This window comes from Gopherus flavomarginatus, chromosome 1 (assembly GCF_025201925.1).
Source record: "Gopherus flavomarginatus isolate rGopFla2 chromosome 1, rGopFla2.mat.asm, whole genome shotgun sequence".
In the NCBI taxonomy this organism is placed as follows: domain Eukaryota; kingdom Metazoa; phylum Chordata; order Testudines; family Testudinidae; genus Gopherus; species Gopherus flavomarginatus.
Genome location: NC_066617.1, coordinates 75,848,232 through 75,866,468, shown reverse-complemented (window position 1 = coordinate 75,866,468; position 18,237 = coordinate 75,848,232). Strand labels below are relative to the sequence as shown.

Sequence of the window (18,237 nt, the reverse complement as noted above, 5' to 3'; positions counted from 1 at the left end):
CGGTCAGCCCAGAACTCGCAGCCCTGCCCCCTTACCACGCGGCTCCAAGTGGAGAGAAGCTCAGGCCCCACCTGAGCCACACGGCTTTAGCTCTGTCCTGGGCCGCTCCTAGATTATTCCTGCCTCTCCCTCTCTCAAAGCCTCAGCGTGCCCTGTCCAGGAGCTGCTCTGGCCCCCGGACAGTGCTGCAGCAGCGTGGCGCCAGCAGGACCAGAGCTCGCAGTCCCCCCGCCTTACCATGTGGCTCTGAGCAGGGCGGAGCTCAGGCCCCGCTGGAGCCACACTGCTTTAGCTCTGTCCAGGGACGCTCCTGGGGAAGGGGAAGGTGGGGCCAGGGCCAAAGAATTCTCGTGGGGGCCCCTGTGGTGCCCGGACCTGGGGCAAATTGCCCCACTTGCCCTCCCCCCTCTAGGCGGCCCTGATCATGTGCTCACAAAGAGATGCACCACTTATTAAACACTCTACTACATTCTGCATGGGCTTCCAAATGGATTGAAATATATACAGTATATGTTAACATTACTAAGACAACTGTTACTTTGAGATAGATTGTAATAGCCCTTACTCAAGTAACAAAGAGGAGAAAAAGGGAATAATGTCCCTCCCTAATGCGTCTGCTCATATCTGCTTATCTAGTGACACGAGGGGCGGGGGGAGAGAGCAGGAGCTACATAGCTGATACTGCCAATGACATCATGTTGACGAGGAGAAGACAGAGAAAGAGAACAGCCTTGGCTCTGCCCTTACCAGCGTGGGTGATCGGACACAGGAGGGGAATTGCGACTCACTATGCCACAATTAATTCTTTGGCTTAGTCGTGAGGAGGTGCACTGATGTAACGCAACTCACTCTGAGCGGCCTGTAAAGATACAGCTAGCCCTATAAAAACAATGAGGTCTATGCCTTTACTCTGAATGTACTGTGATGTAACCAAGACTAGAATCTGGCTTTTCATATTTCGATTTGGGGCTGTTTACTTTCATAATCTCAGCCGTTACATTAACATTTGTGTACCTAGCATAGTACAGGATACAATAAGTTGTGAATGCAACATGCTTCATATTTGCTCTATTACTTCTGAGAAAGAAGCAAAATGAAACTCGGTTTAGTGTACTGGCTATAAATGTAACTGCTTACAAGGATCAGTCACCAAACTTTGCTTATGCTCCTAAAAAAACAGGGTTTTCTTTTAATATAACGAATTAACAAAGTCCATCTGGAGCTCAAGCTGTGCACATCATTCCTGTATGTGATAAAATAGTTTGTCCATCTTTTGGAATTTTGCTGACAGCTCACTGAAACCAGCTACTGCCTAATCCATAAATGAGAAAGAACTTTTGCTTTCATCCACATGTGTTTTATTTTAGTATCTGGGTGGTTGAAAGATCAACACTATGGCAAGTTTAAATGTATTGCTGTGATAATAGAATCCACTAGCAAAATGTGGTGTAAAAATATATATATAATGGAACCATTGTTGTCATGTATCTGTACTGACATATATAAATAAGGCCATCAGCACCATGATATTTTTTTTATTGCCAAAGCTCAAAGCAACAATAGAATCATAACTAAATCATGAGATGCCTATCTAAGATACTGTAGCAGCAAAGTCTCATACTTAGTGATGCAGGAACACAGGAAATTTTGAGACGGAAGGAGGTCAGAAAACCGATCTAAGTCTATTATTTCCACTGAGTTACTGCTTATTACTGACCACATATTTTTCCTCTAAGTAGGAGTCTAAATCATTTGTAATATTGTTCATATTTAGTGGCATTGCTATCTTTAATATTTTTTTCCATCAATTGACTATTCTTTGGATAATGAAACTTCTCTTACTGTAAATTCCTTTAACTCTCTCTGTGCTCAGCCCAAGACATTGTCGCCTTAATCTGAAACTTGAAACTTAATTGCTGCCTCCAGAAGACTATAGGGCAAATGATATTCATTTATTTTGGGGGGGGGCATAATCCTGCCCTACTGATGCAGATCTGACTCCCATTGTTTGGAGTTTGGCTTGAACTAGTTTTACAGGACTGGGTTCATTATCTCTCCTCTCAGAGCAAACCTGATCCTGCCACCCCTTTAACATTCTGACTGCAAACATGCATTGGAACTTTTGCTTCTTCACAATAATCTTACTAAAAAAGGGAACTGTAACGATTGCAAATACAGCCTCACTGGTTCTCTGAAAAGTGCATTTTTTGTTGATTCAAATCCACTCTAGTACCTGTTCCTATCAGACGCTTACTTCCTTTTCTGTTACTGCTGAAGAGGCCAAACTTTCTCCCATTGAAGTTGACAGCAAAACTCTTTTGACTTCAGTGGGATCAGGAGTGGGTTCAAGCCCAGTGACAATCATAGAAAGGCCTGAACCAAAACCCCAGATCCAAACACCATCAACTTTGAAATCTGGATCAAACTTGAATTTTGTAGTATGCGCTTCTCCCTTACGTTCCTACTGTGAAATTCTAGCCTCAGTGGCAAAGCTCCCAGCGGCTTCAATGGGGTCAGGATTTTACCCACTGTTATACTCTGATCATGTTCAATATGACTTATTGGTAGTATTTTCCCTTTCCATGTTTATAACTGTTTCATGTGAGGCATGTATTTCTAAGTGGAAATTATTACATCCATAATTTCATAATTTTCAGTGATGAAGGAAATGAAACAGCAAAGCAAACAATCAAATAGAAGCTACGGGTTGCTGAAATAAAGATGTAGGATCCTGACTTTTGGAACCCATTTTTTAAAATCTTGGCCAATACTTTTATAATCTAGACTATATTTATCTCTATAGCAGTAGACTATCTACAAAGGGTTAACTTTTCAAAGTGCTTTACTGAAACACATGTAATAGCTAAATACTTTCATCTCATCAAGATGAATCTAGGCAATCTTCTTATCATATCTGACTGCCACAAAATGAATTTTCTCACCAACCTGTGGTTTCTACTACACTTCTGTTATTCACTTTGAAATGTACCCACAAAATATTTAGAGACCTCTGAATGCTTTCACTTAAAGGATCAATATTCTGGACCTGATTGTTTTAATACATTACTTTAATTCAAATCCAATCTATTTTTAAAAACAAATGTAATTAGTTTGAATAATGTATTTGTATATTTCAGCACAAACTACAATACATCTAACACACAGAGACCAACACTCAAGTATTCCCACCATTCAGTTGAACAGGCAGTTGAGGTGTGTATGTTGGGGAAAAAGACTAACCAGACAGGGGCAAATAGTAAAATAATCCTCAGCAGAGTAATAAACATTATTAATAAGGAATTGCAATCATAATAGATGTTTTCAAAGCTCCAAATCACACAATGAAAATTAAATGTGGATGTTAATATTTAAAAAAATGTATATAAAACATATCCCTTGTGCAGTATACACATTTTGTTGTTTTTACACATATACACAAAATACATTTAAAGGTAGAATTTATACAGCCCATTAAACACAAAGTGTATTTCACAGTGGCCCCAAGTAGGTGCTCTTGGTGACCAAAATGTACAAAGAAAAAGAAAGTGGGTTGTACTGCCATTAACCCACGTACAAGAAGAAAGATGTTCTTAACGAATGTAAAGGCTTATATAAATCATTATTTATGAGTGAATGAAGATAAACATGCCATTCAAATATTAGTTATCCTGTCTCTGCCACACTAAGAGCCAATCCTATAATCCTGATCCAAAAATCAGTGGGAATTTTTCCTGGGTAAAAATGGTTCATAGGCTTCAGAGAATAGAAAATATGTATTGCATACGTTTGCTGAAGACAAAAAATGTTATGAATGTGTCCCTAATATTGACATGAATAATGTGCTAACCTTAGTTTTCTAACTGACAGACTTTTTCAGAGCATTAAACATTACCTAAAGATAGGAACTCTTAGGGAAATTGGAGCAGGTTAAGCAAGAAAATATTCAAGTAATAGCTGCAAGGAAGACTTACAACAATACTTTATATTTATGAGAATCATCTTTAAGATGAAGATCAGGTATGGGGGGGATAGAACTACACAATCTAGTTAACTCCACTAGATAGATTATTGGAGCAGGTTAATTTCTTCTGATAATACAGAAAAAAGGAACAACGCAAGGCAATTTTATGTTACATTTTATTGAGACTCTATTACCATTTAATGAACTATGTTAAAATTATTTGTCAAAAATATGTCAATGGTTATGTTTTAGGTGGAAACATTAATGTTAATTCATCTTGAGCTTCTAGGCAAGCAATATCTAACTCAATAAGCCCAATGCTATTTTTGTTTTTGCACACATATCTTCCAGAGACTTTAATGGAAGTTTTGAGTGAACAGAAATGAAGGATCTGATCCCACTGAAAACAGCAGAAATCTCTCCATTAATGTCAATGTGCCTTGGATCAAGTTCATTGTGCGTCAAGATGCAAAGAAACTTATATGTTGTGATGGAAGCTTCCAGTCACTTAGTTTTAGAGGATAACCCACAATTTATGTGGGAAAACACTTAAAATTATTTGCTTATGATGGGAAAACCAAAAGAAAATATATCTAGAATAAAAAAATCACGGTCAAGCAAATAAAGTGCTGCTGTGTGTCAGATAGATAGATAGTGCGATACAGCATGGCCAGAGGGCAGCAGAAGAGTGTTAGCAGGGAGCCTTATTCCCTGCAAAGGGAGGAAGGTTCGCTATAGATTAACTAGAGCACCTGAAACCAATTAGAGCACCAGCAGTCAGGCATGTGATAAAAACCCCCTGCTTCAGCCAGACTGTGGGGGAGTTGGAGCAGAGACCAGTTTGAAGGAGTTGGAGAAGAAAACAGTTTTGAAGAGAGACAAAAGGAAAGTTTGGAGGAGTGCTGTGGTGGGCTGAGAAATCCAAAAGAAACCTAGGTAAGGGGCACCTGGCTTGTGTAAAAGGAGGGCAAGAAGCCCTTTCACAAGCTGAAGGGCAGGAGAGGGAAGTAGCCCAGGGGAAGGAACCGCTAGTTCAAGTGGTTCACCACAAATCTCAGGGCCCCTGGGTTGGGACCTGGAGAAGAGTGCAGGCCCAGGTCCCTGCCTCTCCACTCCCCTCCTCAAAGACACTAGTGGGATAATTAAAATACCGGTTCAGAGGCAAGCAATGGTGCCCTGAAACCCTCCCCAAAGAAGAGAAAGCGTGAGACCCAGCATAACAGTACTCGCAATTTGCCACAATATATAGATAGATATTTCTCCATGCAGATTTTTCAAGAGCACCAATTTTTTTTCTCAGTACTAGAGGCTCATTATTATATGACAGTTTCCTGTTGTTCCTCCATAACAACAACAAAATAAAAGTGTTAGCTTTGATAAACTGTCATAAACAGATAGCTAAGGGTTAATGTTCTTTTACCTGGAAAGGAGTAACCTGAAACACCTGACCAGAGGACCAATCAGGAAACAAGACTTTTTCAAATCTGGGTGGAGGGAAGTTTGTGTGTGAGTTCTTTGTTCTTTGTCTTGTGTCTGTCCCTCTCGGCTATGGGAAGGATTTTTCCGTCTCCTGCTTTCTAATCTTCTGTTTCCCAGTTGTAAGTACAGAAAGGATAGTGGTTTATATGGTTTTTTTTGTATTTACATGTGTGTAGTTGCTGGAGTGTTTTGAATTGTGTTCTTTTTGAATAAGGCTGTTTATTCATATTTCTTCTAAGCAATTGACCCTCTATTTGTCACCTTAATACAGAGAGACCATTTTTATGTACTTTTTCTTCCTTTTTATATAAAGCTTTCTTTTTAAGACCTGTTGGAGTTTTTCTTTAGTGGGGAACTCCAGGGAATTGAGTCTGTACCTCACCAGGGAATTGGTGGGAGGAAGAAGTCAGGGGGAAATCTGTGTGTGTTAGATTTACTAGCCTGACTTTGCATTCGCTCTGGGTGAAGGAGGGGGGTGGGGGTGGGGAGCTTGGCTCTCTCTCGGTACTTCTATTTTCAGGACTGGAAATAGGGAGGGTGGAATCCCTCTGCTTAGATTCACAGAGCTTGCTTCTGTGTATCTCTCCAGGAACCCAGGGAGGGAACACCTGGAAGGGAGAAGCGGGGGGAAATGGTTTATTCCCCTTTGTTGTAAGGCTCAAGGAATTTGGGTCTTGGGGTCCCCAGGGAAGGTTGCTGGGGGGACCAGAGTGCCCCAAAACACTCTAATTTTTTGGGTGGTGGCAGCTTTACCAGGTCCAAGCTGATAACTAAGCTTGCAGGTTTTCATGCTAACACCCATATTTTGGACGCTAAGGTCCAAATCTGGGAATATGTTATGACATGAGTGGCAGTGGTGAGATAGATTAGAATCCAGAAGCCAGTAGGAATATTATATTTTTCTTTTCTCTGCTAGGGGCTTTCAAGCAGAGAGAAACAGTTTGGTTTTGAAAGAAACCACAGAGAACTTTTTTTTTTCTCTGCTCTCTCTTGCAGTTTTTGGCTTGCATTTTAAGCAAGGAACCATTAAGCTGTGACAAACAGGTCTTTTGTCAGACAATAGCACTCCCATTAGGAGGCAATTACCAGCACAATACACAAGCAAATAAAGTGGTTTTTCTAGTTTACTTTACATGGAAAAGATTAGCTAGAGGAAGAAAGGGAAAAAGGCACTGTTGCTAGGCAGACCCCAGGAAGCAACAGAGAACCTGCAGTTCAGAAGATAAACACCGGAGGGCACCCCAACACAAGAAAACAGGATGTCACGAAAACCAGACACAGTACAGCTCGAAGCAATGGAAAAACAGATAGAACTGCTCAGAACACAGATGGCCAGAGATGAGGCAACTCACAAACAAGAGATGGAAAGGCTACAAAAACAAGAAGAAGCCAAAAATGCAGCCCACCACCGAGACATGGAAAAACAACAAAAAGAAAGTGAAGAGAAGGAAAAACAGAGAGAACATGAACTGGACTTAGCGCAGGCTGGGCAGCATGCGCCAGCCAATCCTAACAACCCTTCGCAATTATGGTTCCACATCACAGGAAATTTCCCACCAACAAGGCAGGTGATGACACTGAGGCCTTCTTAGAAAATTTTGAAAGAGCCTGTCTTGGGTACAGCATCCCTGAAGACCAGTACATGGTAGTATTGAGGCCACAGCTCGGTGGACCTTTAGCAGAGGTGGCGGCTGAAATGCCTAAGGAGCAAATGAACGACTATAAACTTTTTCAAATCAAGGCCAGATACAGAATGAGGATAACCCCAGATGATGCCCGTCGGCGTTTCAAAAGTGGAAACCAGATGTGTCATTTCCCAAACACGCCTACTACGTTGGGAAAAATTATGAGGCCTGGATATCAGGACACAATGTTAAATCCTTGGAAGAACTGCACCTCCTCATACAAATGGAGGAGTTCTTCGATAGTGTTCCTGAGGACATAACATGGTACATACAAGATGGAAACCCAAAAATCTCACCGAGGCGGAGGAGATTGGAGCCAGATGGATGGAAGTGGCAGAAAGCAAAAAAGCTACTGTCAAAGGGAACGAATACCCCAGGGGGCACACCGACCATAAACCCTACAACCGAGGACAGCCAAAGACCCCACATACAACCCAAGTAAAGCCACAGACGCCCTATTCTTCCACCTCACCAATATCCAGTAACTCACCTCGACCCAGTGACCAGTCAGATGGAAGATGCTTCAAGTGTAATGAACTGGGACATATCAAGGCCAACTGTCCAAAGACCGCCAACCGAGTGCAGTTCATTACATCACCATCACACCAAAGATCCCCAGGCCCAGATACCTCTCAAATACCCTTGGAGCGAAGGGAAAATTTGAGAGTGGGCGGAAAGAAGGTTACTGCGTGGAGAGACACGGGGGCACAAGTTTCAGCTATCCACCAATCCTTCGTAGATCCCAAATTCATCAACCCAAAGGCCCAAGTGACAATTTACCCCTTCATGTCACAAGCTGTAGACTTGCCTACAGCTAAACTGCCTGTCCAGTACAAAGGCTGGTCAGGAATGTGGACTTTTGCAGTTTATGACAACTATCCCATCCCCATGCTACTGGGGGAAGACTTGGCCAACCAGGTGAAGCGGGCCAAGCGAGTGGGAATGGCTACACGTAGCCAAACCAGGCAAGCTTCCAGACCCATTCCTGTTCCTGAGCCATCCACAGACGCCCCGTCTGTGTTACTAGAGACCCAGACAGAGGTAGTGGATCCGGATTCCATGCCAACCACTGAAACAGCCACAGCACCTCCAGTCCCAGGCCCGGAACTGGAACAGCAACTAGCACCAGCAATTGCAACCACATCTTCAAACTCAACACCAGAGGGCGCCAGCGAGCCAGAACTGGCAGAAGCAACAGACACCCATACCCAAAAGGCTCAGCCAGAACCTGAAATACCCCCTGGTGCATCAGCGGAGAGCGGTTCACCAGCAACAGAAAAAACCCCATCACCTATATTGCTTCCAGAGGGACCAAGCCCAAGTCCCCAGTCTGAGGAAGAACTGGTGACCCCAACCTCAAGGGAACAGTTCCAGACTGAGCAGGAAGCAGATGACAGCCTTCAGAAAGCTTGGGCGGCGGCACGGAGCACCCCACCGCCTCTCAGCTCTTCTAATCGATCCCGGTTTCTTATAGACCAAGGACTTTTATACAAGGAGATTCTTTCTGGTGGACACCGGGAAGAATGGCAGCCGCAAAAACAGTTGGTGGTTCCAACTAAGTACCGGGGGAAGCTCTTAAGCTTAGCCCATAATCATCCCAGTGGCCATGCTGGGGTGAACAGAACCAAGGACCGGTTGGGGAAGTCCTTCCACTGAGAGGGGATGGGCAAGGACGTTGCCAAGTATGTCCGGTCTTGTGAGGTATGCCAAAGAGCGGGAAAGCCCCAAGACCAGGTCAAGGCCCCTCTCCAGCCACTCCCCATAATTGAGGTCCCATTTCAGCGAGTAGCTGTGGATATTCTGGGTCTTTTCCCAAAAAAGACACCCAGAGGAAAGCAATACGTACTGACTTTCGTGGACTCTGCTACCCGATGGCCGGAAGCTGTAGCTCTAGGCAACACCAGGGCTAACACTGTGTGTGCCTGGCCCTAACAGACATTTTTGCCAGGGTAGGTTGGCCCTCTGACATCCTTACAGATTCAGGATCTAATTTGCTGGCACGGACCATGCAAAAACTGTGGGAAACTCATGGGGTGAATCACTTGGTTGCCACCCCGTACCACCATCAAACCAATGGCCTGGTGGAAAGGTTTAATGGAACTTTGGGGGCCATGATACGTAAATTCATCAACGAATACTCCAGTAATTGGGACCTAATGTTGCAGCAGTTGCTGTTTGCCTACAGGGCTGTACCACATCCCAGTTTAGGGTTTTCACCGTTTGAACTTGTGTATGGTCACGAGGTTAAGGGGCCATTACAGTTGATGAAGCAGCAATGGGAGGGGTTTACCCCTTCTCCAGGGACTAACATTCTGGACTTTGTAAGCAACCTACAAAACACCCTCTGACACTCCTTAGCCCTTGCTAAAGAAAACCTAAAGGATGCTCAGGAAGAGCAAAAGGCCTGGTATGACAAACATACCAGAGAACGTTCCTTCAAGGTAGGAGACAAGGTTATGGTCTTGAAGGCGCAACAGGCCCATAAGATGGAAGCATCATGGGAAGGGCCATTCCCGGTCCAAGAGCGCCTGGGAACTGTAAACTACCTCATAGCATTTCCCAATTCCTCACTAAAGCCCAGAGTGTACCATGTTAATTCTCTCAAGCCTTTCTATTCCAGAGACTTACAGGTTTGTCACTTTACAGTCCAGGCAGATGATGCTGAGTGGCCTGAAGGTGTCTACTACGATGGGAAAAAAGACGGTGGTGTGGAAGAGGTGAGCCTGTCCACAACCCTGGAACGTCTGCAGCGGCGACAAATCAAGGAGCTGTGCACTAGCTTCGCCCCATTGTTCTCAGCCACCCCAGGACGGACTGAACGGGCATACCACTCCATTGACACAGGTAATGCTCACCCCATTAGAACCCACCTACCGGGTGTCTCCTCATGCCCAAGCTGCTATAGAACGGGAGATCCAGAATATGCTACAGATGGGTATAATCCGCTCATCTACCAGTGCATGGGCATCTCCAGTGGTTCTGGTACCCAAACCAGATGGGGAAATACGCTTTTGCATGGACTACCGTAAGCTAAATGCGGTAACTCATCTGGACAACTATCCAATGCCACGCACCGATGAGCTATTGGAGAAGTTGGGACGTGCCCAGTTCATCTCTACAATAGACTTAACCAAGGGGTACTGGCAAGTACCGCTAGATGAACCTGCCAAGGAGAGGTCAGCATTCGTCACCCATGCGGGGGTGTATGAATTTAATGTCCTTCCTTTCGGCCTTCGAAATGCACCCGCCACCTTCCAGAGGCTGGTAGATGGTCTACTAGCAGGACTGGGAGAATATGCAGTTGCCTGCCTCGATGATGTGGCCATTTTTTCAGACTCCTGGCCCGAACACCTACTACACCTGGAAAAGGTCTTTGAGCGCATCAGGCAGGCCAGACTAACTGTTAAGGCCAAAAAGTGTCAAATAGGCCAAAACAGAGTGACTTACCTGGGGCACCAGGTGGGTCGAGGAACCATAAACCCCCTACAGGCCAAGGTGGATGCTATCCAAAAGTGGCCTGTCCCAAAGTCAAAGAAACAAGTTCAATCCTTCTTAGGCTTGGCCGGGTACTACAGGCGATTTGTACCACACTACAGCCCAATCGCTGCCCCACTGACCGACCTGACCAAAAAGACCCAGCCAAATGAAGTTAAGTGGACTGATGAGTGTCAAAAGGCCTTTACCCAACTTAAGGCAACGCTCATGTCTGACCCTGTGCTCAGGGCCCCGGACTTTGACAAGCCATTCCTAGTAACCACGGATGCATCTGAGCGTGGTATAGGAGCAGTTCTCATGCAGGAAGCAACGGATCACAACTTCCATCCTGTCGTGTTTCTCAGCAAGAAACTGTCTGAGAGGGAAAGTCACTGGTCAGTCAGTGAAAAGGAATGCTATGCCATTGTGTACGCCCTGGAAAAGCTACGCCCATATGTTTGGGGACGGCGATTCCAGCTACAAACTGACCATGCTGCGCTAAAGTGGCTTCATACTGCCAAGGGGAACAACAAGAAACTTCTTCGTTGGAGTTTAGCTCTCCAAGATTTTGATTTTGAAATTCAGCACATTTCAGCAGCTTCTAACAAAGTAGCTGATGCTCTCTCCCGTGACAGTTTCCCAGAATCCAGTAGTTAAAAAGTGTTCTTAAAATGTAAAAGTCTGTTAGTTATATACTTAGTGGTATATGTAAAGGTGCATGTGTTGTATTAATCTGTTTATTTTAAAGTTCTAGGGGGAAATCGCTGCCAGTGAGGTTCCCCACTGTCTGCAATTTGGGGGGCGTGTCATAAACAGATAGCTAAGGGTTAATGTTCTTTTACCTGGAAAGGAGTAACCTGAAACACCTGACCAGAGGACCAATCAGGAAACAAGACTTTTTCAAATCTGGGTGGAGGGAAGTTTGTGTGTGAGTTCTTTGTTCTTTGTCTTGTGTCTGTCCCTCTCGGCTATGGGAAGGATTTTTCTGTCTCCTGCTTTCTAATCTTCTGTTTCCCAGTTGTAAGTACAGAAAGGATAGTGGTTTATATGGTTTTTTTTTTGTATTTACATGTGTGTAGTTGCTGGAGTGTTTTGAATTGTGTTCTTTTTGAATAAGGCTGTTTATTCATATTTCTTCTAAGCAATTGACCCTCTATTTGTCACCTTAATACAGAGAGACCATTTTTATGTACTTTTTCTTCCTTTTTATATAAAGCTTTCTTTTTAAGACCTGTTGGAGTTTTTCTTTAGTGGGGAACTCCAGGGAATTGAGTCTGTACCTCACCAGGGAATTGGTGGAAGGAAGAAGTCAGGGGGAAATCTGTGTGTGTTAGATTTACTAGCCTGACTTTGCATTCGCTCTGGGTGACGGTGGGGGTGGGGAGCTTGGCTCTCTCTCGGTACTTCTATTTCCAGGACTGGAAATAGGGAGGGTGGAATCCCTCTGTTTAGATTCACGGAGCTTGCTTCTGTGTATCTCTCCAGGAACCCAGGGAGGGAACACCTGGAAGGGAGAAGGGGGGGGAATGGTTTATTCCCCTTTGTTGTAAGACTCAAGGAATTTGGGTCTTGGGGTCCCCAGGGAAGGTTGCTGGGGGGACCAGAGTGCACCAAAACACTCTAATTTTTTGGGTGGTGGCAGCTTTACCAGGTCCAAGCTGGTAACTAAGCTTGGAGGTTTTCATGCTAACACTCATATTTTGGACGCTAAGGTCCAAATCTGGGAATATGTTATGACATAAACATACTAAACTTTCCCATGATGTCAATTCTTCTATGTTCTATATGTTCTTAAACTACTAGCTGAACAAGATAAAGGCAAGTATTTGTAGGGAAATATTAAAGGTAATCTTTGATCTAGAAAGCATTCAGAACCAAGTGCCTGAGTCTTGTTCACTAAAACTATTCTGCAAAATACTAGGAGATGTTGTAATGTTATCTCCTTCATAAAAAGTTCAAGAGATGGATGGGATTGCAGGTGATCTCTGGGGGAATGAGATCAAATTTCTGTAAGTGTGAATATAATAACTGAATTCTTGTTTTCTGTTAACCAAATGGGAAACTATAGAGGTGATACAAGGGAAATTCAGGTACCAAATCTAGTGTGCACAGATTTAGTAAAGGAATGAAGCAATACAGCCAATAGGATCTCAGGCAGAGGACACAAAGGTTTTGTCTACACTGTGATCAGGCACCCATGGCTGGCCCGTGCCAACTTTCTCAGGCTTGTGGGTCTTAGGCTATGGGGCTGTTTAACTGAGGTTTAGATGTTTGGGCTCAGGCAGCAGCCCAAGCTCAGGACCCTCTCACCTTGCAGGATCCTAGAGCCCAGGCTCCAGCCTAAGCCCAGACATCTACACAGCAATTAACCAATCCCTTACCCAGAATCTGCAAGCCTGAGTCAGTAGGCATGGACCAGCCACACGTTTTTAATTGCAGTGTAGACATACCCAAGTGAAGTAGTGACCCCTTACTTGGATAGAACTTCTAGCTAAATTTGCTTCAACTCTTTGTACCTCTTATCCTTCAAGAAGGCATGAGAAATCAGGGCTCTGAATACATCATAATCACGGCTCTCAACATAAGGAGGCATACATAGTCAACAGAACCAATGAGAGGATCTTTGCACTTATTGTATCCATCTTTTGATCCACTGTTTTGGCTAGGAACACTAGCATCATGCCAGTACTCCAAAAAGACACCACAAGGCAGTTCAAGTTGTAGCAATGGAGAAAAGAAGCACAGGGAGACGGCTGGTTCAAAAAACATTGAAATCTTGGATGACGACTAATGAAAGGCACCCTGTCTAAAATTAACCCTTTACCTGCTGCTTTGAGCAAAGGACAGGCTAACAGAATGTAATAACCCTCTTCCAAATCCTTTATAACATTTTGATTTTCCCTTCAAAGTCTCTCAGACAATCACATATGTACATGCTGCATATAAAGTGGCGCTGAAGCGGAGGAAGGTATACAGACATACTGCTGCATATGCCTGACAACTTGCTTTGTAATAAACCTTCCAATTCTTTTATTATACAAGGTGTAAAGTGTATCAACAGCAAAGGCTTACTATTTGTCAGAGTGCTGAACACTGAGTACATGGGGAGCCTCATTCAAAGTCACTTCCAGCACAAAGGGAAAGGCAAAACTGAAAAAAGCAAAGACTTTATTTTGTGAAAAGCAAAGGTACATAGGGCCCAATATTATGAGATACTGACTGCCTCCTGTGAGGTGGTGCGCACTCTCAACTACCAGGTTATTTCCATGGGAGTTGAGGGTGCTCAGCATCTTTCAGGATCAGTTTTGTGTTTAAAGTAGAGCTCTACAAGAAAAAAAACACAACTGCATATAGTTTAATTTTCAGTGGAAGGCAAAAAAAGATCAGTGCTTTTGAAACTGATATCCAAGGCAAGTCTAAACAATATGATTTCTGAATTTTCTTAGCCTTTCAAATGAGATAAAACTGTCAAAATGCCCCAACCAGCACTTCCACTGCCAACTTTTTACTGCATTCATAATTTCAAGGCAAAAATTTCCACTGAGCTGAAATCTGGTAGACGATTTCTCAGCAGATGAGGAAACACATTTATCCTAAACATTAATGTAGGGGGAACAAAATGGTTTAAGGATTTGTACATGTGAATGAATATAAGTACCAACACATTTTTAGTGCATTCTGATACTTTGACAATCTAGTATTGAGTGAAACGTATCGTATTTTTCCAGGTGTCATTGTTCACATATTAAGCAGCTATCATTCGAACAAATAAATAAATAGATGAAGCAAAACAAAACTGAACTTTTACAAGATTAACGCTCTGGTCTAAAGGCTGCAGTTCATATGAGTTTATGTATGTGCTGTCTGTACTATCTTTTGCTTTTCCCAGTAAAGTTAATAGTGTTAATGTGTTTTCAAATGAAGGACATATTTGTGTTTAAAAAATAGTTCGCATGTCCCGGTCAATATATAAAACCCCTTTCATAATATGTTTTTCAGCTACACTGTGAAACCATTGGAGTGCAACAGCTAAAAACTCCATCACTGTGAATTCGATGGCTTTCGATACCTAACACTTAAACCAAACCTTTACGACAAAACACTGAGAAAAGCCTTCTGACCCTTTAAAAGAAAAAAAAGTGTAAACCACTCACACAGACTGTGTACGTAATTCACTGAAAATAAAGCATAGGGGAGCTTGTTTACTGTGAACTGTTTTCCAATGGCTTCATATTTTTTCTTGTTTATTCATTATTTGGAATTATTCACTGCATAGTTAGGCAAATGCCTCTCACTGTTGAGAGTAGGCATGTGAAATTCATTGCAAGTTGTCAATACAGTACATATGAGATGTGTTAGCTGGGTTTGCTTAGGCACACATATGACTCAGTATTGTTTCTTTTCCCCAAGTGGATGAGTTTAGCACTAAGAATTAAGGTTCTGGTGAGATACTCCTGTGAACAAATTTATCATTTGCTTTCCATGGATATGTGCTGTTCCCTGTAACATCCAGGCCAGTTAAACTCATCTTCCAGAACATTTACACAGCAAACACAAAAGTGCATGAACACAGTCAAAAAATATTTAAAAATTCAACCAAATATTGGTGATAAACATACACTATTCATCCAGTTCTGTTCCAAAGGAATACATCTACTAAACCACCTTGGCACATAAAATATTCATGGTGCACTTCTGTATAGCAAAGTAATAGCTATGTAAAATGCTAAAGGTTTTTAAATATTTAGTTAGTGACAAGCTTTTTCTGGTCTTGACCCTCTACAAATTTCTGTCCAAACAGAGAGAGTGTGAGCCCTTTTTTTAAACAGACAAATAAAAAGGCCCTTTTAGCTGAGAAAAATACTTTGACCTACCTGGACTGCATATCTTGCTGTGTTTTGGATTGGCTGATTTCAGCGGGAGGGGAAGAATGAGAGACGTGCTGTTGTAACTCTACCAAAGACTGGTAGTATTGTTGCTGATGGTGCTGCTGCTGTTTGTACCGGGACAAACTGAAAAACAGTCCTAAAATGGCTTTCAAATTTCCATTCCTTATTTCTATTAAAAAAAAAAGTGAAAACACCAGGGTTAGACCCTCACTTTTGTATGCGTAGGTGTGTATATATATGTGTGTGTGTCTATATACACATATAAATGTATATATACACGTGTTTATATGTATTCAAACATCATATTAGGTATCACTATTGCTTAATTGCATTGTTATTGCAATTACTGCTTAATTATCAGTCATTACTTCTTATGCAGCATCTTCATTTCTGCAGTATTGCAAACACAGTAGCAGATTCTTCTTAACACTGTACTACACATCTGTCTACCATGATTAGACATGAACATACATGAACACAAACACAGGTAAAGTTTCTAACGCAATACAGCCCTAAAGAGCTCAAGTGATCTGCAGCGAATGTGAAATCAATGCATTCCCTCTGCCTAAGATCAGTATAAAGACTTGTGAGAGGTACGGGGGACAGGAGTACAGCTGCAAAAAAGTTACTTATATTTCTTAAACAAAATTCTCCCAATCCAACAAGGTTTGATTAAAATGTAGTTAAAATATCTTTAAAGAAAAAATCTCTCAGGATAAAGCCCAAAATAGTTGACAGATATTTGAAAACTAGCAAGTTACTAATCAATTTGGGGTCATCGCAGGCACAACACTCTGATAGAATCTCAGTGAAGGGTTTGCAGGAAAGACTGTTTATGAGCTAGCTATGCTGTCCTGCTGGAGAGATCAAGCATTTGAGAGGATTGAGCCTATATCCCCATTTTTCAGCCATTGTCCACACCACTAGAGAATGTGAATTAGACAAAACAGTTCCCCAACCCCAAGACATACTGCATCAAAACTGCAATAAATAATCCTTCCACAAAGGTGGTTGCAATCCTCTTTCATTCTAGTTCAGAATTTAATTTTACACCTCTACTGTAATTACTCCTAATGTTGGTGTTTTTTTAATTTCTACTGGGAAATACAGTATATTGTATGTGCTTTGTTATTATTTATATTTTGGCTATAGGCTACACATTATCCACATGCAGAAAGACATTGTCTCATCTCTGAAGAACCTACAATCTAAAATGAGAAGGAATATTCAAATAGTGGGTGACAGAGATACTAGTAATATATATACACACCTTTTACATCTATATGTATTTTGGGGGGGGCTATATAAATACACATCCACTCTATTTGGCTGTCCCCCACCCCATCTATCCATTGTTAGTTGACCAAATTCTAGTATGCACTGTGGATGTATAAAGTATTGTGGAAAGATCTGATGGAGAAAAGAGTAGTGGCCTAGGAATGGACAGTACTGAGCACAAGAAACTAAATTGTCTAGCAAGGATGTGTGGGAGATTCCAGTTCCTCTATTATCCCTGCAAATTTAGATGTATTAAAGTGCAGGAGCTTTACAGCACTTCTTAATGATTTTTTTAGAACAGAATTTATATAAGCATTTTCGCAGTCATATCCTTAGCAAACTATTTTCTTTCTCTTTAAGAAGGAATAATTCAGCTACTGGCACATACACAAATGTGTTGGCAAAAAAACAGCTGCCAACCTGCATTTGTTCCATTAAACAATAGCAAACACTGCCTTAGATATTAGAGCCTATTTTAATGAGAGGGAATTTGAACAGAACACTATGAAAATTGCCATAGGATCTTCAGCTTCCCATGGAACCACCAGAGCTGTGTACAGAAGAACATTTCCTACATGTGATGTTCTTTTTGGAACCCATGACTTTTAAAGTCAGACTGGGCTTGTTGTTCAGGCAAGTGGGCTCCATTTAAAAAACAACAGTGAAACAAAAAGAACATTCTTCCAAAAGACAACCTCACGGATGACATTTTAAGCATAATTCTACTTTAAAATTATTTTCTGTACCTGATATTGGTTTGTTTATTGGTCATTTTATGGCAACAGGCTACATTTTGTGACCTGAAATGATTAATAAAAGAAGAATCTTCTCTTTGAAAAAACAAACTCCATCGGTTTTTAAGCTAAACCCACCCACTCACCTACCATTTCCATCTTAAACCATATTTATTTTTATTTCTAAAGCAGGATATGATCAGTTTTGAACTTTATCGTTTATCAGTTTGATGAGACCAACAGCTTTTCACAAGTTTCTGTAGAAAGGCAGAATCTATATGTCAAAACAAGCTAACAGGCCATGAGTAATAGGAATAATTATTTCTTATCATTTCCAGAACTACTTGCTATGTACTAGAAAAGATTTTTTTGCAAAATCATTTCCTTTAACAGAAAATGATGAATCATAGCCCACAGTTGCCCCCCTCCTAATAAATTCTCCCTAACAGTTTCCAATTTATTTTCTGATTACACCTGATGCAATTCTGAATAATGATGTGATCATCTTGTCTCCCCCTTAGATAATCAGATTAAATAATGTTATAACTCAAATTGCTGGCAGCAGCATTACAGTTAATTTTTTTCCCAGTAGAAAGTGAAAGTTAAAAAAAATTGAACAGCTAAAAACAGGGTACTACAATAAGACCCCAAAATATGTGTAGCTAGGTGTGTACTTCATAATGCTGGGATTTTGGAAAAAACTCAGAGAATGAAACAAATTATTTTTATTACCATAC

General features: G+C 41.8%; 1 protein-coding gene across 1 annotated transcript in view; it reads right to left on the bottom strand.

Annotated features, from left to right (window-relative positions):
* Nucleotides 1-18,237, bottom strand: part of NAV3 (neuron navigator 3) — a 376,671-nt gene that overhangs the window by 204,899 nt on the left and 153,535 nt on the right. Inside the window, exon 5 of the mRNA XM_050935670.1 lies at nucleotides 15,474-15,657. Coding sequence (XP_050791627.1) covers nucleotides 15,474-15,657 — 184 coding nt within the window. The remainder of the gene's footprint in view (nucleotides 1-15,473; nucleotides 15,658-18,237) is intronic.